General features: G+C 40.8%; 3 protein-coding genes across 8 annotated transcripts in view; 1 reads left to right on the forward strand and 2 right to left on the reverse strand.

Annotated features, from left to right (window-relative positions):
• The window catches only part of mlana (melan-A), a 10871-nt gene extending 9194 nt beyond the window's left edge, over window positions 1-1677 (reverse strand). Inside the window, exons 1-2 of one of the 5 annotated variants that reach the window (XR_014625252.1) lie at window positions 1425-1519; window positions 78-182 (exon numbers count right to left, since the gene is read on the reverse strand). Coding sequence is in view for 3 of the 5 variants with exons in the window: in XM_084387707.1 (XP_084243833.1) it covers window positions 78-169 (92 nt within the window). In the remaining 2 variants the exon portion in view is untranslated. Of the gene's footprint in view, window positions 1-77; window positions 231-1424 lie in introns of all 5 variants that reach the window. The other 4 variants (XR_014625253.1, XM_084387707.1, XM_084387708.1 and 1 more) reach the window with 4 other exon arrangements.
• Window positions 1678-5878: 4201 nt separating this feature from the next.
• On the forward strand, window positions 5879-9897 carry LOC311277392 (vimentin). 2 transcript variants are annotated; one of them, XM_084387689.1, is made up of 3 exons: window positions 5879-6445; window positions 7563-8243; window positions 9688-9897. In XM_084387689.1, exons 1-3 carry the CDS (start codon window positions 5980-5982, stop codon window positions 9750-9752), a joined length of 1212 nt encoding a protein of 403 aa, XP_084243815.1. In that variant the 5' UTR covers window positions 5879-5979; the 3' UTR covers window positions 9753-9897. The 2 variants fall into 2 exon arrangements, with proteins under 2 accessions (XP_084243815.1, XP_084243816.1); XM_084387690.1 differs by having other exon boundaries at window positions 9691-9897.
• Window positions 9898-11202: 1305 nt separating this feature from the next.
• The window catches only part of nop14 (NOP14 nucleolar protein homolog (yeast)), an 18036-nt gene continuing 6738 nt past the window's right edge, over window positions 11203-22500 (reverse strand). The window contains exons 11-18 of the mRNA XM_084387664.1: window positions 21405-21540; window positions 21222-21323; window positions 19462-19615; window positions 15186-15333; window positions 13917-14064; window positions 12708-12826; window positions 12023-12178; window positions 11203-11420 (exon numbers count right to left, since the gene is read on the reverse strand). Of these exons, the coding sequence (XP_084243790.1) occupies window positions 11324-11420; window positions 12023-12178; window positions 12708-12826; window positions 13917-14064; window positions 15186-15333; window positions 19462-19615; window positions 21222-21323; window positions 21405-21540 (1060 nt within the window). The 3' untranslated portion in view covers window positions 11203-11323. The remainder of the gene's footprint in view (window positions 11421-12022; window positions 12179-12707; window positions 12827-13916; window positions 14065-15185; window positions 15334-19461; window positions 19616-21221; window positions 21324-21404; window positions 21541-22500) is intronic.

Here is a 22500-nt window from a genome sequence, read left to right on the forward strand (position 1 = left end):
CACACACACACACACACACACGTTAGATGAAGTATATCTGTAGTTTCCTGCTCATGTGTGTGTGTGTCTTCTCTCACTCTTCAGCTCTGATGAATCCTGCTCCTCTTCTGCTGGAGAAATGAACACTGAATTCTCCTCGAGACACTGAGCCTGATCCACCGTACGACATGATCACCAAACCTCTGAAGAATGATGATCATAAACACTGAGATATGACCAACACTGCAGTCCTTCATCATATCATCAGGATAGTGTGAGATATGATTCATAAACACAGAGATCAGTCTCAGGAACACCAGGTCTAATTCACCCCAACATTCTAAAGAATTATATGTTGTCTGACAATAAAGCATGTTTACATTTACATTCATAAATATGTTATTATGTCATAATTACATTTGACCTCCATATTCTCATTACTGATGTTTTACTTTCAAATTGTATTCTTGATTGGCATTTGATTCTCATTACAGTAATAGTTATTTTTTGCTGTATATTTTACAAATATATTTTGATGATAAATTTAAGTACGTACGTTACAATTTATATAACATATGTTTTACATTACAGTAATGAAAAAATAATTTAATTGTCATGACAATAATGCAAACAATGTCACAATGTAAAACATTCTTTATGGTCCTTATAGGTCACATTTTTTTAAATGCAAAATATATTTTCTTATTCCTTTTAAATTTGAGGTGTATTATAACCTGGACATGTTATTAAGAAGTTTTTTTTATATTAAAATTACATAACGTAAATCTGACAGAATAAACATTCAGTGAAAAGAAACATCTGAATTGAATGAAATGAACTGTCTTCGCAGCAAACGCACCTAACCCTAATAACCCTAACCCTAACCCTAACCCTAACCCTTACCCTAACCCTAACCCTTACAGAGTTGGTGATTTAAGAATCTATAGATATTTGGACTGGAAACCAGACAGAAATGCTCAGTAAGAAAAGCACACACACACACACACACACACACACACACACACACACACACACACACACACAGTGCAAAACATGCTTTTCTTACTTAGTATTTCTGTCTGGTTTCCAGTCCAGATATCTACAGATTCTTAAATCAAGATGCATTCACTATACAAGTAAAATGACACAAGAAATTCTGTCTTGTTTCCCTGATAAATAAATAAATCAATTACATTTTTTTTTGCTTAAAACAAGAAAAATGATCTGCCAATGGAGTCAGAAAAATAATCTTGGTTTCCATTTGAATAAAGTTTTTTTTTTTCACCTTATTGGCAAATAATTTTGCTTGTTTTAAGCAAAAACTCACTTAATTTTATTTTTTTTTATCAGAAAACAAGATCATTTCTTGTCATTTTACTTTTTAATAAGATTAAAATTACATAATTTACCAAAATTTGTAGTGATGGAAGAGAATGGGATCTTACCTGAACTGATGCTGTGATTCCTGAGAGCGTCTGCTGTTTGAGAGAGAGAGAGAGAGAGAGTGTGTGTGTGTGTGTGTGTGTGTGTGTGTGTGTGTGTGTGTGTGTGTGTGTGTGTGTGTGTGTGTGTGTGTGTGTGTGTGTGTGTGTGTGTGTGTGTGTGTGTGTGATTCAGAGCTGCTCTGAAAGCCCTTGAGAAGTTCTCATGACCGTCACGGGTTCAGCTCTCTCACACACACACACACACACACACTCCATCTGACTGTCTGCTGACTGACCCCCTGTGTTTACCGCGGTAACCAGCCTCAGATCAAGAGGATTAATGCTGGGTGAAACAGTTTAAATAGATTAGACAGAAAACTAATGTTTATGCTCTGGTTGAAAGTGTGTGAAATTAGTTTCCACTTATAGCGTCGGTTAATACTGAGATTGTTGTCGCAGCCAGAAAAATGGAGCGTAACTGGAGGAAAACAAAACTAGAGGTTTTTCGCATCTCATGGAAGGAGAGCCTGACTGCATACAGAGAGGCCTTAGAAGCTGCTAGATTTTTCAACCCTATTAGAAGAAAATAAACAAAACCCTAGGTATTTATTTGAAACAGTGGCTAAACTAATGGAAAATAAAGCTTCAAGCCCAGAAGTGTCCAAGCAGCACAGCAGTAATGACTTTATGAACTTCTTTACTTATAAGATTGATAATATCAGGGAGAAAATTATAACTATGCAGCCGTCTACTACAGTATCGCATCAGGCAGTGCATTGTAGTGTTCCTGAGGAAAAACTCGATTCACTCATTGCTATAGAAGAGGAAGAATTCATTAAACTCATTAAATCATCTAAATCTACAACATGTATGTTAGACCCTATACCGACTAAGCTACTGAAAGAGATGCTTCCAGAGGTCATAGATCCTCTTCTCAATATCATTAATTCATCTTTGTCTTTAGGATACGTGCCAAAAACCTTTAAGCTGGCTATGATTAAAACCGATCTTGAATCTGCCTTTTCTGCCAAACATACTAGAAAAGGCAGTATCTTCACAACTATGTTCCTTTTTAGAGAGAAATGATATCTGGAGGATTTCCAGTCAGGATTTAGACCGTACCATAGTACTGAGACTGCTCTCATTAGAGTCACACATGATCTGCTCTTATCATCCGATCGTGGTTGTATCTCTATTAGTGTTACTCGATCTTAGTGCTGCATTTGACACTATTGACCACAACATTCTTTTAAATAGACTCGAAAACTATGTTGGCATTAGTGGAATTGCACTAGCATGGTTTAAATCAAACTTATCTGACCATTATCAGTTTGTAGCAGTAAATGAAGAGATGTCTCATCAATCACAAGTTCAGTATGGCGTACCACAGGGCTCAGTACTAGGACCGCTGCTGTTCACTCTGTACATGCTACACACACACACACACACACACACACACACACACCCTGTACCATTAGGAGATATCATTAGGAAACATGGCATTAGTTTTCACTGTTATGCTGATGATACTCAGCTGTATATTTCTTCACGCCCTGACGAAACTTACCAATTCACAAAATTAACGTAATGCACAGCTGATATAAAAAACTGGATGACAAGTAATAATAAATTCTGGGGGGAAAAAACAGTTTCTCTGTCATCTCAAAATTTGTGAGTTGATAACTAAATGCCATTCACTGAATTAACCTGCTGTCAATAGAATTGAAGGCGTTATAAACCATTTACAATAAACAGTTTAACAATGTTAATACTGCAGGCTCTAAATTATTAAATTAGTATTTTACTTCAATTAAAGATTATTAGAACTGAAGATATTTACACAAGAAAAAGCCATAGCTTTATCCTTAACTCATGCGGATCCAGGCTATAACACTAATAAATGTTCTTTTGTAGTTTCCCAAATGGAAAATTACATATAGTTCATGCATATCCAGAGTAACTGTAACTTATATTTAACATAATACACAGTAGATTAACTGCAGTTTCATCTTTGTCCACTAGATGACACAACTAGCTTTTCAAAGGCTTTAGTTCAGATTGGAGACTGTAAAGAGAAGCCGGATCTGAAGATGAATGAGGATCATCACGTCACATATGAAGCAGAAACTTAATGAATCTGATCCTGTTCTATTACAGAATCAGTGTCACTTTACACTTAGTCTTTCAGCTCCAGCTCTGATGTTGTTTTAATGTGATCTTCTTGTTAACCTCGTATTTACTTTTCACATTCTTGTTTTCGGTCTTAAATTGTGTCAGTCAGCACTGTCATAAAAAGCAATACGGTACGCACAATATTAATAACAGCAGTAATTAGAGTAGAAACTATGGTGAACCGACATCAGCTGAACAATGACACTATTGTCTATGATAGTTGGTAAGCTTTGCTAATACTTTATAAGAGTTACTGTATGAACGTTTCGACCCCCTCAATGAAAGTTTATGAGAATCTGGGAATGTTTGGAGTCCGATACAGGAATTCAGAAAGACAGATCAGTTAGAAAAGACACAGTCAGAACAGTCCGAGTCGAGTTTAAAGCTCTAGGAGGAGATGCTGCCTAAAATGTATTCTCAGAAGGAACAGAAATAGTAGATCAGTATGTCAGCTGGTGTGGCGAGCCTCAGTCACTGTTCAATTTTGAGACATCCACTTTTATCTAATACATTGAGAAAGAAAGGCCACAGCCACATTATCATCAGAATGTATGTAAATCTGGCTGTCATCTGCATAAAAATAAAAAGTTAGGAAAGAGGGAAAATGTAAATGAGTAAAAGAGAAAAGGACCCAAAACGGAGCCCTGAGGAACGCCAGATCGAAAACACACAACCTCAGACATTAAACTAGCGCAGTATCAGAAACAATCTCTCAGCCGGTGATTAAAAGAGTGATCTACTGTTATTCTTCTGTAATAGTGGCAGATAATATCACTGGCTTGTTGTTAACAGAGTGTGCATTGAAAAGCTGATGAGGTTGAAGAGTGATGTATACAGGGCAGTATTCCTGCATATCTATATTAACAGCATCAGTCAGTGTCAGTGATGTGAAGAGCTGAGACTGTCATAATATTCTCATGAGACGATCACATTCCAGCTACACACACACACACACACACACACACACACACACACACACACACACACACACACACACACGTCATATATCAACTCAAATAGCTTAAATCTGCAGCTGAAAAAAATCTGGTGTCGAATTTACTCAAATAATTACATAGAAATGGCATCTTGAATTAAACATGAAATTTTGAGGTAGAAAAACATACTATCCAATAATCTATTCACAACTTCAAAAAAACATTTTTGACAGTGTACATGCAACTCTCAAATCAAGAAAGTGAAATTTAACTATATAAAACAAATACAATTGAGCATCTTTAAAAACAAAATTAGTACATTTGATCTAAATCAAGATAATCTGGAGCACTTCTAAATAAAACATTTTGAGATGCGTTGCAAGAAATCACGTTCTTCCTCAGAGTCTCTGTCTTGTTTTCCAGCACAAATATCTAAACATTCTTAAATCAAGATATATTTACTGAAGAAGAAGCAGTGTTTAATTGTTTAATAAAAATTATATCAAAATGAAGTGAGTTTGTGCTTAAAACAAGAGCAAATACCTGCAAGTGGAGTCAGACAAATAAACTTCATTCAAAAGGGAAAACAAGATTATTTTTCTGACTCCATTGGCAGATATTTGCTCTTGTTTTAAGCACAAACTCAATTCATTTTCATATTTTTTTTCATTAAACAAAGCGTAATATCTTCACTCCTCCAGTAAATGTATCTTGTTTTCCAGTACAAATATCTAAACGTTCTTAAATCAAGATATATTTACTGGAGAAGCAGCAAAATGACTGAAGTCTTTAATTCTTTTATGAAAATTTGATCAAAATGAAGTGAGTTTGTGCTTAAAACGAGAAAAAATATCTGCCAATGGAGTCAGAAAAATAAACTTAATTCAAAGGGAAAGCAAGACTCCACTGAAAAATTTGTGTTCTTGTTTGTGTTTTCATTAAACAAGGCGTAATATCTTCAGTCATTTTGCTTCTTCTCCAGTAAATGTATCTTGTTTTCCAGTACAAATATCTAAACATTCTTAAATCAAGACGAAAATACTAAAGAAAGAATCATTTTTAGTGCAAATCAAGAACACCTGACAAACAAACAGAAAGACACCCTCAGAAAAGAGAGCTAAAGGGCTCGAGTTTATTTGTAAAGCGCATTAATTCATCCGAATGAGGTTATATGGAAACAATGAGCCGCACTGGGCTGAAATGACAGAGAGAAGCAATAGTGGTGCTCACACACACACTGGTTATGTGGCACTGGAGTGCGAGAGCCGCTCGGCCTCAAAATAACAATCATACGTGAGCTAATGAGAAACTCAAGCCTTCCAACTCGCTCATGATCCGCATTTAAAACATGTCAAAACCCTGCAAGACTTTCAAGCGCCAGTGCAAGATTCTTAGCAGGTCCATATAAACACAACCCGAGAGTCCCGCACCAGGAGAACCTCCGAGAGCAGAAGCCCGAAGATAAAGACATGAGAGGAACGTCGTATTCGCAGAAGAGCCTGAGCGTCAGCGGCTCCAGCCGGATGAGGGTCCAGAGCCCGTCTCCGTCCCGATGCCGAGGCTCGTCGTTCAGCCGAGGGCGAGCCGGGTTCCCGGGTCAGGCTGTGGAAGTCGCCACCGAGATCCATCAGCACCAAACCAACGAGAAGGAGGAGATGCAGGAGCTGAACGTGCGCTTCGCCGGGTACATCGAGAAGGTCCAGGCGCTGGAGACGAGGAACGCTTCGCTGAGAGCCGAGCTGGAGTCGCTTCAGGGACGCTTTAAAGCAGGACCCACCGGCCTCGGGGATGAGTACGAGCTGAAGTTTAAGGAGATGAGGGATCTGATCGAAGCCCTGACCGCTGAGAAGGGCTCGGCCGATATAGAGAGAGGTTACATCGAGGAGGAGGTGGAGGTCTGGAGGATGAAGCTTGAGGAGGAGCTGGCCATCAAAGGTGAGGATGGAGATGTTCTCAGTTAAAGTCTGCGTGTAGTCAATCATTTTATCCCTTAAAACTCATCTTTGATCACCAAAATTACATATTTAACTTCATGGCTTATTAAGGGCCATCAAAGGTGAGGATGGAGATGTTCTTTGTTAAAGTCTGGGTGTAGTCAATCATTTTATCCCTTAAAACTCATCTTTGATCACCAAAATTACATATTTAACTTCATGGCTTATTAAGGGCCATCAAAGGTGAGGATGGAGATGTTCTTTGTTAAAGTCTGGGTGTAGTCAATCATTCTGTCCCTTAAAACTCATCTTTGATCACCAAAATTACATATTTAACTTCATGGCTTATTAAGGGCCATCAAAGGTGAGGATGGAGATGTTCTTTGTTAAAGTCTGGGTGTAGTCAATCATTTTATCCCTTAAAACTCATCTTTGATCACCAAAATTACATATTTAACTTCATGGCTTATTAAGGGCCATCAAAGGTGAGGATGGAGATGTTCTCAGTTAAAGTCTGGGTGTAGTCAATCATTTTATCCCTTAAAACTCATCTTTGATCACCAAAATTCCAAATTTAAATGTTTCCAAGTTTTGGATCGGTAAGATTTTTTGTATTTTTAAAAGAAGTCTCTTCTGCTCACCAAGGCTGCATTTATTTGATTAAAAATACACCCCAAAAAACAGTAATATTGTGAAATATTATTCCAGTGTAAATCTGCTGTTTTCTATGTGAATATACAGTAAAGTGTAATTTATTTCTGTGATCAAAGCTGAATGTTCAGCATCATTACTCCAGTCTTCAGTGTCACATGATCCTTCAGAAATCACTCTAATATGAGGATTTGATGCTCAAGAAACATTTATGATTATTATCAGTGTTGAAAACAGTTTTGTAATTGTTTTTTCAGGATTCTTTGATGAATAGAAAGTTCAAACGAACAGCATTTATCAGAAATAGAATCTTTTGTAAATAGATTACTCAAGTAGCAAGTACAGATACTCGAAAAGTGTACTTAAGTACTCAAGTAAATGTACTTCGTTACTGTCCATCTCTGTTTATTTATATAACACCACTTGTATATGACCTCACTAATGACCTTGATGATTTGACTCCACAGAGGAGGCCGAAATGATTCTCCGTGAGTTCCGTCAAGACGTGGACAACGCCACGCTACAGAAGGCCGACCTGGAGAAGCGCATCGAGCAACTGGTGGCCGAGATCGAGTTCCTGAAGAAGCTCCACGACGAGGAGGTCGCCGACCTCCTCAAGCAGATCGAGGAGTCCAAGGTGACGGTGGAGCTGGACTCCGACAGACCCGATCTAGCGGCGTACCTGCGAAACATGCGCACCGAGATCGAGGCCGTCGCCGCTCGCAACGTCCAAGAGGCCGAGAAGTGGTACAAGGGCAAGTTCGACACTCTGAAAGTGCAGGCCAGCAAACACGAGGGCCACATGAAGACCATGAAGGACGAGATCACCAGCTTCCACAACCAGGTTTCGGACCTGCAGAACCAGATCGACAGTCTGAGGGCCCGTAACGCGGCTCTGGAGCAGCAGCTCGAGGACATGGAGGCCGCGCACCTCGACAAGACGTCCGGCCTGGAGGACATCATCGCTCAGCTGGAGAACCAGCTCTGCGAGACCAAGGTGGAGATGGGGAAATACATGGCCGACTATCAGGAGCTGCTTCACATCAAGCTGAAGCTGGACGCCGAGATCGCCACCTATAGGAAGCTTCTGGAAGGAGAGGAGAAACGGCTCGGGATCTCCGTCGTCGAAGGTCTGTCCGCGGTCGCGGGTGAGTTCGCCAAAATATACTAGTGCTTTAGGATTCTCTGTTAGCTTATTAGGGCTGGAATACACTGAATGCTTTTTGCACCAATTTACAGTTAGTTTGCAGACTCGAGTTGACAGCTTTCACAGGAAATAGTGTTTGGTGGACACAGACTTTCATTCGGTTGAAGAAAAGATATGTTCTTACTCTCTCGTTTTCCAGCACAAACATCTAAACATTCTTAAATCAAGATACATTTACTGGAGAAGCAGCAAAATTACTTAAAAAATTCAGATAAATGTATCAAAATGAAGTGAGTTTATGTTTAAAACATGAACCAGTTCATCTTAATTCAAAGGGAAAACAGGATTCTTTTTCTGACCCCTTTGGCAGATATTTGAAAACTGACTTCATTTTAATCAATTTTGATCATTCTTTTCAGAAAACGACTTCTCGAGTAAATGCATCTCGATTTAAGAATGTTTCGATATTTTACTGAAAAAAGCAGTTTGATATTTTGCACAGATTTTTGAACATATTGATTTCATTTTTCATGCTTCTCCTAGCAATCCGTTCAGGTTTTAAAAGTCGTGTATTCCAGCTTTTAGACATAAACTGATAGACGCTACGCAACATTTGAAATATGAACAGATTTTAAACACTCTACATCATACACTTGCCGACTTTGTTACAGAGGAAAAGTTGGGCATCAAACACTAACAGACTTTCCGATCGTTCCGAACAAACGCTGAATCAAACTTTACGTGCTATCAGTATAATCGTAAATACGGGTTTCCTAGTCCGAATTTCCTAGCCTGAGTTTCCTAGTCAGAAATACTTAGTTGGAGTTTCCTAGTTGGAGTAGTTTCCTAGTAGTTGGAGTTTAATTTTTATTTTTAGTAAAAAATTGGACCTGAATGGCATCTCAAGTCGTATTTACTACTGGGAAACTGAGATAATTTCGATGGATTCCGAGTTGAGCGTTCCATAAACTGTAAACATGGCTGAGGGGAGAACGATTCTTCATTCGTTTTTCCACAACAGCTACATCGCCTTGTCTTGATAAAGTAGTGCATATTTATGTATTACATATACATATACTATGCATATGCATATTAAATATATATGAACAACCATTTGAAGCATATTGTTTATTTCGAGATTCCAGAATCGTCAGCAAGCTGACCATCTAGATAGAGCTGTGAATGTTTATATGGTTGTCAACGAATGGGACGCTACATTTTATTCAAAATTAAATATCTTCAGTACATTTTGCCCAAGAAATAGACAAGAATACATTGTGTCCTCCATGATTCCTATTCTTTCCGACAAGAGGCTGTTCATGTCCAATTTCCGACTAGAAAACTCCAACTAGGAAACTTGTATTTATGATAGTTGTGATATTACACGAAGGCAGCATAAGCCTTAGAAAAGTCTTGCTCTTAATGGGATATCTTGTTTTTCCCAGCAGTGACGGAGGAGAGAACCACGTCTGTGTCCCGCACTGTAGAGACTCACACGACTGTTGCCTGAGGACCGACGGAAGCGTCTGAAGACTCAAACCCGACTAAACCTGTCCCACTAAACTAGCGGAGTTAACTGAGACTCACGAGATGTAAAACGTTGTCTCATGTAAAAGAACCACAATGTTACCTGGTACTAAATAAAGCTTGAGTTCAATGCACACTCGTCTCTGTTGATTACTGCACCCTTGATTTCTGGAGTTTCTACATGCATTTGTTTCTTGTCACTGTTGTCTTTGGCTTGATCAGTTGGCGTTAAAAAATCTAAAATTGATTGATTTTACAACATTAACCTTTTACTGTTTATTGTATAACGCGTTATAGAAATAAATATGACTTGACATTTAAAATGGCATAGCCTATGTAGCGACGGTTCAATAGCAGTTAGCATCGTAATAATACACATTTAACCTGTTAACTGTGATCTAACTCTTTCACAGGAGGAATTTTGAGTGTTAGGGTTAGAATGATGATTACTAATATATTTCATAGGGAAAATAAACCGGGACTCTGACAGTTAAAAGGTCAAAAATATGATTATCCCTCATAAAGAAAGAGTCTCACTGCACTGTTTCCTTTTATTTCTCATAATCACATACTAAACCTCCTCACGAGAGTAAATGTGCAGTTTATCAGAGTACTCCAGCAGTTCCTGACAGAGAGGATGGCGTTAAACGCATCACTTGACAACAACATACTCATTCACAGCTCTATTCTGCCCAGCTTGACAACAGCTTGCAGACGCTTCTGTAATTTTGCTCAAATAAAGGCTATTTTTCATCAGAATGATCAGTTTCCCATTATCAAATACGACTAGGAAGATCCAACTAGGAATTTCTGCCTAGAAAACTCATATTTACTCTAATCCCGATGGCATGTGAAGGCAGCACTAATCGCAATAAACATGAAACGCTGCCTTCACATGCAAGACGCCCTCGCAAGTCGTATTTACTACTGGGAAACAGTAAAGACAACAAAGCTTTTGCTATAACACAAGCAATTGAACAGAACGAGCTCGTAAACATGACTTAGGAAGTGGGAAGTAGGACATTTCCGACAGAAGACGGCAAGAATGCACAGTAGAAATCGTTCTCCTCTCTGCCGGGGGAAGTTCATGGCACGCCCAACTCGGAAACTCTGGGATCAAAATTATCTCGGAGTTTCCCAGTAGTAACATTTTTTTTAATAACTTGGTCAAATTTTTAACTAAGAAAAACCAACTAGAAATTTCTGACTAGGAAACTCCAACTAGGAATTTTTCCAGAAAAATGTAAATCAAAGCCATACATCTAGCCAAGTTGTTCCAAATGTAGCCGTTTTCACAGGATGGATTGAGTGTTTAAGCTTTTGAATGATGATTACTCAAATATGTCACTGTCAGATTCCTGGTTTATTGGCTCTTTTCCCAGTTAAAAGGTCAAAAATAAACAACCTGGATTATCCCACATAAAGAAAGAGTCTCACTGCACAGTTTCCTTTTATTTCTCATAATGTCACATACAAAACCTCCTCACGAGAGTAAATGTGCAGTTTATCAGAGTACTCCAGCAGTTCCTGACAGAGAGGATGGCGTTAAACGCATCACTTCCTCTTCTTCCTCTTGAGGGCCTTCCATTCTCCCTCCTGATTGGCCAGACTGCCGAACAGCTCCTTCACCTTCCTCTTCCTCTCCGAATCCCTGACGCACAAACACAACACCACCATTAGAGACTGGCACGATAGAGTACAGTCACAATCACATGACACATCATGACATCACGTGACACAGACGTAAATCACATGACACACCACATGACAATCACATAGGGCTGCACAATCAATCTAATCTGTGATCGCGATTACAATAACGGACGCCACAATTATGTATTCGCTGAAAGGCGCAACTACCAAAATAAAAGTCCTCTTACATTAGTGTGTGTGTAAGATGTGTTTCTCTTTCTCCAGCGGATCTTAAGGGTTTTCCCACATTGTTTTAATTTTAGTTTTAGAATAACATGCATATTTTTACTTTGGTTTGGTTTCTTTAAATATTTTATCTTTTTAATATCTGACATTTGAGGCTTAATGCTGTAGAAAAGCAATACAAGTTTTCAGCTCGTTTATTATAATACGGCAGGCAGTCGCTTCATACAGTGGCATAAAGCTACTCAAAACATCAATGTAAATGATGATAATCATAATTACAATTCCATGGGAATAATCGACAATTATGATTTGTGTCATAATCGTGCAGCCCTCCAATCACACGACACATGACATGACGCATCACATGACGCTCACCTGCTCATGATGTCACTGAGCTTCTCCCGGGCCAGGAACCGCGTGTCCTTCCGGATCTCCCTCAGCGCTCCCTTAAACTCACGCTTGTGCTTGTGCTTGAGTCGCTCTCGCTCCTTCTCTTCTTTAGTGTTCCCTCGCTTTTTACCGTAATCCAGACTGGAGGAGAAAGAAGAGTCCAGAGTTATTTATACTGCACTTTTAACATTATAGATCGTTTCAGAGCAGCTTTCCAGAGATAGCAGGAGAATAATGCAGTAAAGTGTGTTTCCTGAAGACAATAGCGTCTCAGTCCAGCTTAAGGAAGTTCAGTGATGCTTCATTTCTGTTGTAAAAAAGTCATTAATTTAGTTCATTTATATATATATATCCGCTCTGGAGAAAGTCCAGCTCAGTTCAGTTCTCATATAATGCTGTCAGTGCAGGAGATCAATAATGGTGTTGAATATTAAATTAAAAGACAAAGGCGACAGGAATCAAAACTCCATCAGTGACAGAATGGAGGAAACCCTCGTGAGAAACCAGACTCAGCCTCAGTTCTGCTCTGGCCAACAGTGTGTGATTATGATTATGATTATGATTATGATTATGATTCAGGAGCATTAGAAGTAACGATGGTTGGTGCTGGAAGTTCAAGCAAGGCGAATCTGTCAGAGGGAAACGAGTTTCTAGTTCCTGTTTGACTCACATTTCCACAATTTTCGGTGTGAAGAGTTTCAGTGGGATGGGCTTCTTCTTCTTGAACACCAGAGGTGCATGCTGGGAAGGCTTTTCAGGAATGGCATCTAATATCTCTCTGTGAAGATCCTGCAGATATAAAGACATACCCAGAATGAATCATAATGAGCTGTTCGCTGTGAACATGAGGGGCGTTCGCACCGGGGAGTTGTAGGAGAACTAATGGTTCCCTTTGGAACGTTTCGTTTCTAGTTTCCGCGTTGTTCAGGTTTGCGCGGAGATGATAATGTTTTTTAAATAAAATCAACGCTGTTTTACGGTCTGCGTTCTCGAGCTCAAACACTGCTGTGTGTGAATGAACGGCCAGAACACAGTAAAAGTTTCTGTTTCCTGTGAGAACGGTGTGTGTTAGCGGCCGCTGAGTTAATGACTAATGATCGTTGCGACGGAAGTGAATCAATCAAAACTAACTTTATCTGGTCAATAACTGTACTCTAGATCTGCTGTAAAGCCTAATCTCTGCTACTGTAATCTCCTGTTATCACTGTAGAGCTGTGAGGCGGTCTGTCGGTGTTGTTCAAGCGCTGTATAGATGAAGACTCGACCGTGTTCCTGGTTGCGTTCGCAGCGCTAGCACGAACTCTAAAGTGACGCGAGACACGCTTTGCTGTTGGGACTTTTATTCTGACGGCGCTGAGAACGACGTCCTGTTCATTAGTTTACGATCTAACAATCCTGTCGAATACGTTATTAGATTGAACTTTCATACACAGAAAGTAGCCAGTGATGAAGAGTTATTAGCGTATGGCGTGTGTTGATGAGCAGAAGCACATGATCATGTTTCTCTGGTCTCCTCAGAGTCGTGTTGGGTGTTCTCCTCAGGGTAAAGATCGAGAGCTTCATCTGTCACTGTTTCCCGTATTCATAGAGTTAGTTCCTGTAGTAAATATATAGGCTATAATCTGTGCGTTTATCTTTTAATAATGGCGGGTGCTTGTGTTTCGCGTGTGTTCGGCCAATCAGAGAACACTAATGATAGTTCCTCTAGCGCTGGTTTAATGAGGAGTAAGGCAGTTCCTCCTAATGAGTTCCTGAAATCGCTCCTAGTTCCTGCGGTGCGAACACACCGACATCCGGGAGCGTCCGCTAGTAGTTGTAGGAACGATGAAACGGTTCCACCGGTGCGAAAGCCCGTGTGATGTCATGAGCGAGCACGAACCTGTGTGCAGGAAGGGTAGAGCGCCACAGGAAGATGGTTCAGGAGGAGCGTTCTGATTGGCTGGAAGATGTGAGAGTATGACGGCAGGTCCTGATAGAGAGACGTGCACCGCTTCACCAGATCCAGACACGAGTCGACGAGAGACAGCCTGAAACACACACATATATAGTCATGGTCAGAATTATTAATTAATAAAAAAACTGAATCCTGACGGCCTCTGCTGGAACTCTTATAATGGGCCGATCTTCCATCAGGACAACGATCCAAAACAAACATCAAAATCAACACAACACTGCGTGTGTGTGTGTGTGTGAGTGAGTGTTTGTTAGTGTGTGTGTGAGTGTTTGTTAGTGTGTGTGTGTGTGTGTGTGTGAGTGAGTGTTTGTTAGTGTGTGTGTGTGTGTGTGTGAGTGTTTGTTAGTGTGTGTGTGTGTGTGTGTGTGTGAGTGAGTGTTTGTTAGTGTGTGTGTGTGTGTGTGTGTGTGTGTGAGTGAGTGTTTGTTAGTGTGTGTGTGTGAGTGAGTGTTTGTTAGTGTGTGTGTGTGTGTGTGTGTGTGTGTGTGTGTGTGTGTGAAGTGAGCGTTTGTTAGTTAGTGTGTGTGTGTGTGTGTGTGTGAAGTGAGTGTTTGTTAGTGTGTGTGTGTGTGTGTGTGTGAGAGAGTGAGTGTTTGTTAGTGTGTGTGTGTGTGAGTGAGTGTTTGTTAGTGTGTGTGTGTGTGTGTGTGTGTGAAGTGAGTGTTTGTTAGTTAGTGTGTGTGTGTGTGAAGTGAGTGTTTGTTTGTTAGTGTGTGTGTGTGAGAGAGAGAGTGAGTGTTTGTTAGTGTGTGAGTGAGTGTTAGAGTGTGAGTGTGTGAGTGAGTGTTAGAGTGTGTGTGAGTGTGTGAGTGAGTGTTAGAGTGTGTGTGAGTGTGTGAGTGAGTGTTAGTGTGTGTGTGTGTGTGAAGTGAGTGTTTGTTAGTTAGTGTGTGTGTGTGTGTGTGTGTGTGTGTGTGTGTGTGAGAGTGAGTGTTTGTTAGTGTGTGTGTGAGTGTTTGTTAGTGTGTGTGTGTGTGTGTGAGAGAGTGAGTGTTTGTTAGTGTGTGTGTGTGTGTGTGTGTGTGAAGTGAGTGTTTGTTAGTTAGTGTGTGTGTGTGTGTAAAGTGAGTGTTTGTTAGTGTGTGTGTGTGAGAGAGTGAGTGTTTGTTAGTGTGTGTGTGTGTGTGTGTGTGTGTGTGTGTGTGAGTGTTTGTTAGTGTGTGTGTGTGTGTGTGAGTGTGTGAGTGTGTGTACCTGCAGTGCTCTCTCTCCGCTGGACATCTGACAGCTGTATGCAGTGACACTGGTTTCCTGTTCCAGCTCTGAGACGCGTTTGGATCCGTCAGAACCAACAGATCGCAGTTCTTCCCCTGCTGTCTGAACGGACTCAACACCGCATAACCTACACACACACACACACACACACACACACACACACACACACACACACAGGTCAGAACCACAACATGAACAGTAGCACAACACACACGGTCAGGTGACGTCACATCGATTTACGCCAAAAGAGAAATACTTGAACTTGAACACAACACGACAGCAACTGATAACTCTCACGGCTCAAACTAACAGGACTGGGCAACCGCACTCGTGCACTTTTATGATGGACAGATGCACTTTTATGTCCTAACACTAACCCTACCCCTAAACCTACCCATCACAGAACACTTTCTGCATTTTTACATTTCCAAATAAACTCATTCTGTATGATTTATAAGCTTGTTTACCCATGAGGACCTCTATTTAGGTCCCCACTGTGACACGAGTCCCCATGAGTCTGTGTGCATTCAGGTTGAAGTCCCCACCGGGATAGAAAAACAGGTACACACACACTCTCACACACTCACACACACTCTCACACACACTCTCACACACTCTCACACACACACACACACACACACACTCACACTCACACACTCACACACACTCACACACACTCACACACACTCACACACACTCACACACACTCACACACACTCTCTCACATACACACACATTCGACAAGAGCAGAGAGGAAACACCCAGAATCCTCTTCCTGTTTCCACACGAGCAGCTCATTATGTTTAAACACATGAAGGAATATCTGACTGTACGCTCGAGTCTGTTGAATATTTCCCATCACAGCCAGACGTGACACACCAGTTTACACAGCAGTGAGAGTAATTCTGCTGCTCATGTGAACCGAAACACACACACACACTCTCTTTCACACACTCTCACTAGGGGTGTGTGATATATATCGTCTGCGATAATATCGTAGTTGTTTAAACGATGTGCTATTTGACATTATCAAGTACAGTCTATCCTTCTCTCACACACACACACACACACACACACACACCCCCAGAGAGTGTACGCATACTCTACGTGATGTAGTCTTGTAGATTAGACTAGTGCGGGTGTGCATGTAGAGTGCACACTTTTACTGTGTTATTTATATAATTTAGTAATTAATATCACAAGAGTGCAGTTTTCTCCAAATATCAGCATGATAACAAATGTGATGTTGATTTTATACAAGTTTAGTAAACAAGAAGTTCATATTAACCCCCTGAGGTCGGCAAACGCGCCGGCGCGTTTTGCTGGATTTTCTTCACATAGTAGTACAATAAACTTAAATTTCTCCGTCATTTATGGTCATACAGAAAAAAGAAATATGAAAAAAAGAATCTGTGATATTTCTACTTTTGTATGTGTCCACTTACAATCAAATCAAAACATTGTGCTTTTGTAAAATAAAGAAAATAAACAGGGTGTGCGTTCTGCGTGAACTTTTTTTTCTTGAGCACGTCTATAAACTGAAACAAAACTCAGCGAATACTTGTCACACATTTATGAGCCATATACCTTTATAAACATTTAAGTGTGTACTTTTAAATGATCGGGTTCAAACTGAAAACAAATATTCTCCGTTTAAGTAATTTGTATAAAACCAACAAGATTTCCAGCTTCTCACGTGCTTGCTAATTATTTTTAATTTGACCACGCCCACTCGCGCAAAAGATATTCACATGCAAATCTCCACATGGAACGCGAACGCACTCATTACCTCAAAAACAAAACACCAAAACACTTCACAAGTCTCTGCTTTTAGTCGAGTTTGAAAGACGCGCCGTGAGCTTACATTGGCTTTACCCCAGAAGAAGAAGAACGTGATTTGAAGACAAGAAAGATGCAAGGTAAGAAATTCTTAAATATTAGTTCATGTTATTGTTGCATAAACTTCACATTGCAGTTGAACTGTTGCTAGATATATGGTGAATATTATAATATTTAGACCCGTGTTTACTGTTACTGTGTTTGTGGATATCTGCTCAAACGTAGATATGTATAATATGGTAACCATAATGTTTCATATTTTGGAGCGAGCTCTGGTTTTGAATGTATCGCGATCGCATTTGAAAAGCAAAACGCACCAAACGGCTTCATGTTTTTACTATTATCTCATTTCATATCATCATAACGAATGGAAACATTTGAAGTAACATGATAATCAATATATTTTTCTCTAGCGTAGTTGTTACTAAAATCTTTTGGAAGATTTATATGCTGCTATAGGTTATTGTTATTATTATTTTATGCAGCACTGTGCATAGCCTATGCTTACAAGGCACAACAAACCTGGTGTTCATTATATTATATATTTTTGGAAACGTTTGTGTGTGTGTATTCTGTGAATTTTAAAAAGCAATTTTAACCAGAAAATTCTACAATTTATTCCCTATAGTTTCTCTTGATATCAGTATGTTCACTTTTTTTTTCTTTCAGGGCCCAGATGCCACTGAGTCCTGCTGACTTCAACATTCACATGAGTCTCTGTACATGAACATGGTAAAGTGAAAATCAAACACCTTGGAAATGAAAGGTATGTACAATGTTTTTAGGAATGGCACAAAGGTCTCTGTCTTTAGTTCAGTGTATTAAATAATGTGCTTTTTTTGTCATTTGTTGTGCATATTTGGATTATGTTGTGTTGTAAATAAATCCAAACAATCTAAAAGCCATTCTTTTTTAAATCTCCTCATTCTTTGTGCAAGGTTGCTCAGAATGATAGGGCCTGATAGTTCCTAATAGGGCCATTAGGGGAGGGTCTTTGTCTTTCTCAGGTGTGAAAAGCTTACTTATTAATGACATGATCACACCTCCCGCATAAAGCTTTCTCACACAAAACACGTCTTACAATTTTTAAATCAATATATTGTCTTCTCTGAATGAGCAGTCGGGGTGATTTTCACATAGTTTTAGAGCAAATATTCTAGGCTATGTCGTACAATTTTCAAAAGTCTTGTGAAGAAATAATCAGTATGGGTTTCATGACCTTATTTCAGTGACAATTTTTTTTTGTATTTTCACAAACCACGCATAAATGTCATTATCTCAGAACTACAAACTTTTACACACATGCTGCTGATATATTATTGTAGCAGAGTTTGTGCTGAATACAGTGTAATCAGACTTTAGCCATGAAAATGTCACAAGTAACAGAAATAAGCACAAATGTCAGAGCATGTCAGAACACCTCCAGGCCCAGAAAACAGCTCAGACCCCAGAGGGTTAAGTGACTTCCATTTTAGACACCATTATTCCCTGTTTTTGCTCTATTTCGCCAACAAAAACAGTTCAAAACAAAGACACACACGGCAGTGTTTCCTTACTGAGTGGTTCCTTACTGAATCAGCCGTTTGAGCGAATCAGTCGTTTGAGCGGATCGGCCGTTTGAGCGAATCGGCCTTTTGAGCGAATCGGCCGTTTGAGCGGATCGGCCGTTTGAGCGGATCGGCCGTTTGAGCGGATCGGCCGTTTGATTGAATCGGCCGTTTGAGCGAATCAGTCGTTTGAGCTAATCGGCCGTTTGAGCGAATCAGTCGTTTGAGCTAATCGGCCGTTTGAGCTAATCGGCCGTTTGAGCTAATCAGTCGTTTGAGCTAATCGGCCGTTTGAGCTAATCGGCCGTTTGAGCGGATCGGCCGTTTGAGCGAATCGGCCGTTTGAGCGAATCGGCCGTTTGAGCGGATCGGCCGTTTGAGCTAATCGGCCGTTTGAGCGAATCAGTCGTTTGAGCTAATCGGCCGTTTGAGCGAATCAGTCGTTTGAGCTAATCGGCCGTTTGAGCTAATCAGTCGTTTGAGCGAATCAGTCGTTTGAGCTAATCGGCCGTTTGAGCGAATCAGTCGTTTGAGCGGATCGGCTGTTTATGAAATTGACACAAAGTATGATGCATGCATATAATTAGGTTTGAAAAAAGGCTTTATAAAGGTAAAAATGTCCATATTAGGTAAAAATCAATTGAAACATATTGGAAAAAATTATTTCTGTCACTGCTGTGAACTGACACCACACAGAGTGTGAATAACATCAGAACTCTAGGAGTCTCTGTCCACGACAGTCCTAAACCTGTAGCCAACACAACACACACTCAGCAAAATATCGTCTAATAATCGTTATCGAGAAAATCCCAGAAAGTATCGAGATATAATTTGTTGTCTATATCGCACACACACACACTCTCACACACCTGTGTTGCTCTTGTCGGGGATGGTCAGGTGCAGGAGCCCCAGCAGGAAGTTCATCAGCTCTGGGAAAAACCTCTTGGACAGAGCCACAAACTCCAGCGCCAGACAGCAGAGGATCAGACCCTTACAGGCGTCCTCCAGAGAGACCACGACACACTGAAACACACACACACAACCGTCAGCTGCAGGAACAAACATCACTGAAGCACTCTGAGAGACAGACACACACACACACACACACACACACACACACACACAGACAGACACACTCACACACACATACGCGCACGCACGCACACACACACACACACACACACACACACACACAACCATCGGCTGCAGGAACAAACATCACTGAAGCACTCTGTGACAAACACACACACAGACAGTAGTGTTGTCACGATACCAAAATTATTGTTTCGATACCGATACCAAGTCAAGTATTGCGATTTCGATACTTTTTCGATACTTTTCCTGAAAAGGGAGAAACACTCTCAAATATCATTGCTGTGCTTTATTTTAAAACCGGGACAACATTCTAATCATAATACACACTAACAAATGAACATATGAACAGCAGATATATTAAACATTTGAACAAAATATGAAATATAAAAATATAAAAAATAAATAAGAGCAATGACATTCAAGGTAATTTTTTTTTATAAATTTAGCAGCATTATCTCATTTATCATAAGAAACATAAGAGCTTTATCTTGATTCTGAACTTTGAATAAAAATATGAACAGCGATTGTATTAAAGTTTAATATGGTAACATATGATAAGCCTCATTGGTGATATATTTGACATGTGGGGAGAGAGTTGTGGAAGGCCTATACTTCATGTTAAACATAAATATATAGCAGCAAAGACAACGTCGGCAGTGTTGGCGGCAAAATAGGCTACAGAATAATTCGTTCTGTATTGAGAGGTGCAATATTTGAAAATCGATAATCTTTTTTTAAATTACATTTATATTGTATTTATGTCAAAACTTTCAAACATCAAAATGTCATTTATTAATATGTATTCGTGTCAAAATGACAGAAACATCTTTTCCTATTCTATTTTGCCTGGGAACGCTTCAACACGCTTGCGTGACGCGTGAGGAATAGGCGTCGGTTCTATTCTAGCATGCACGCGTTTTCCGCTTGTCTCGAGCCTCGCTCAGACTCGTGTGTCACGCAGGCAGTTAACATGGCAGCCGAAATAAAAACGGACACGACACGCAGCCAGTGTGTCGCCGGCCTTACAAATCTGGAACGCGGTCATTCTTAGAAGTATGGATACTAATAAATTAAGGAATCGTGACGTTTTTAATTTCCGATTTACTTTTGAAGTATCGGAGCACCGTGCAACAGAGCAAGGCAGGCAACGTACTTCCATATGTCACTCCTCGCGTCATCTTTTTCTACGAGTCGTGGACCACTTGTGCTCGCACATGCAGCCATCTCACTGTAGTGTTTTGTCACATGACACTGACAGCGGCAGGTTCTTTGCTGCGTGCGGCAGGACAAAAACACAGACGTCCATAGGGAGGCATTTTTTAATTTTATTTTAAGTATCGATACTGATAAATTTAGGTATCGTGACGTTTTTAATTTCCGAGTATCGCGATACTTTTGAAGTATCGGTACACCGTGCAACACTAACAGACAGACAGACAGACACACAGACAGACAGACAGACACACAGACAGACAGACAGACACACAGACACACAGACACACACAGACAGACACACACACACACACACACACACCTTGCTGAGCGCCTGGCTGATGTAGAGGAACGCTGGCGTCGTCACAGGATGCCTGAAGTCTGACGTGGGGAACAACAGCGCCGTGATCTTCAGAAGAACCAACTACAACACACACACACACACCATCAGTTCAGGATCCGCGTCTCCTCGCTATATGTGTGTATCAGGACTCCATCAGCGTACCATGTCCAGGTCAGGCATCGGCACGCGACCTTTGACCTCCAGCGTCTCCTCCATACTGTGAGCGCTGTCACTGAGCAACATCTGAACAGCTTTACAGGCGGCCTCTGGGAACAGCTGACACAGACTGCAGATCTGCCTGCACACACACACACACACACACACACACACACACACGTAAACACAAGGCTGCACTCATATGACCTGTGTGTGTGTGAGTGTGTGAGCGTCTGTGTGAGTGAGTGAGTGAGTGTGTGAGTGTCTGTGTGAGTGAGTGAGTGAGTGAGAGAGAGAGAGAGAGAGAGAGAGAGAGAGTGAGTGAGTGAGTGAGAGAGTGTGTGAGAGAGTGAGTGTGTGTGTGAGCGTCTGTGTGAGTGAGCGAGCGAGTGAGTGAGTGAGAGAGAGAGAGAGCGAGCGAGTGTGTGAGTGTCTGTGTGTGTGAGTGAGTGAGTGAGAGAGTGAGAGAGTGAGTGAGAGTGAGTGTGTGAGAGTGTGTGTGTGTGAGCTTCAGTCTGTGTGAGTGAGTGAATGTGTGAGAGAGCGTCTGTGTGAGTGAGCGAGTGAGTGAGCGTCTGTGTGAGTGAGCGAGTGAGTGAGTGAGTGAGTGTGTGAGTGAGTGTGTGAGTGAGTGAGTGAGTGAGTGAGTGTGTGAGTGAGTGAGTGAGCGTCTGTGTGAGTGAGTGAGTGAGTGAGTGTGTGAGTGAGTGAGTGAGTGAGTGAGTGAGTGAGTGAGTGAGTGAGTGTGTGAGTGAGTGAGTGAGTGTGTGAGTGAGTGTGTGAGCGTCTGTGTGAGTGAGTGAGTGAGTGAGTGAGTGAGCGAGTGAGTGTGTGAGTGAGTGAGTGAGTGAGCGAGTGAGTGTGTGAGTGTGAGCGTCTGTGTGAGTGAGTGAGTGTGTGAGTGAGTGAGTGTGTGAGTGAGTGAGTGAGTGAGTGAGCGTCTGTGTGAGTGAGTGAGTGAGTGAGTGTGTGAGTGTGAGCGTCTGTGTGAGTGAGTGAGTGTGTGAGTGAGTGAGTGTGTGAGTGAGTGAGTGAGTGAGTGAGCGTCTGTGTGAGTGAGTGAGTGAGTGAGTGAGTGAGTGAGTGAGCGAGTGAGCGAGTG

This window comes from Rutilus rutilus (genome assembly GCF_951802725.1).
Source record: "Rutilus rutilus genome assembly, chromosome: 18".
In the NCBI taxonomy this organism is placed as follows: domain Eukaryota; kingdom Metazoa; phylum Chordata; class Actinopteri; order Cypriniformes; family Leuciscidae; genus Rutilus; species Rutilus rutilus.

What these genes read in the sequence shown, in the direction of transcription:
- LOC311277392 (XM_084387689.1), top strand. Translation starts at nt 5,980, where the DNA reads ATGAGAGGAACGTCGTATTCGCAGAAGAGCCTGAGCGTCAGCGGCTCC. An exon ending in GGAGGAGCTGGCCATCAAAG is followed by an intron (nt 6,446 to 7,562) that starts GTGAGGATGGAG and finishes TTGACTCCACAG; the next exon opens with AGGAGGCCGAAATGATTCTC. An exon ending in AGGTCTGTCCGCGGTCGCGG is followed by an intron (nt 8,244 to 9,687) that starts GTGAGTTCGCCA and finishes TGTTTTTCCCAG; the next exon opens with CAGTGACGGAGGAGAGAACC.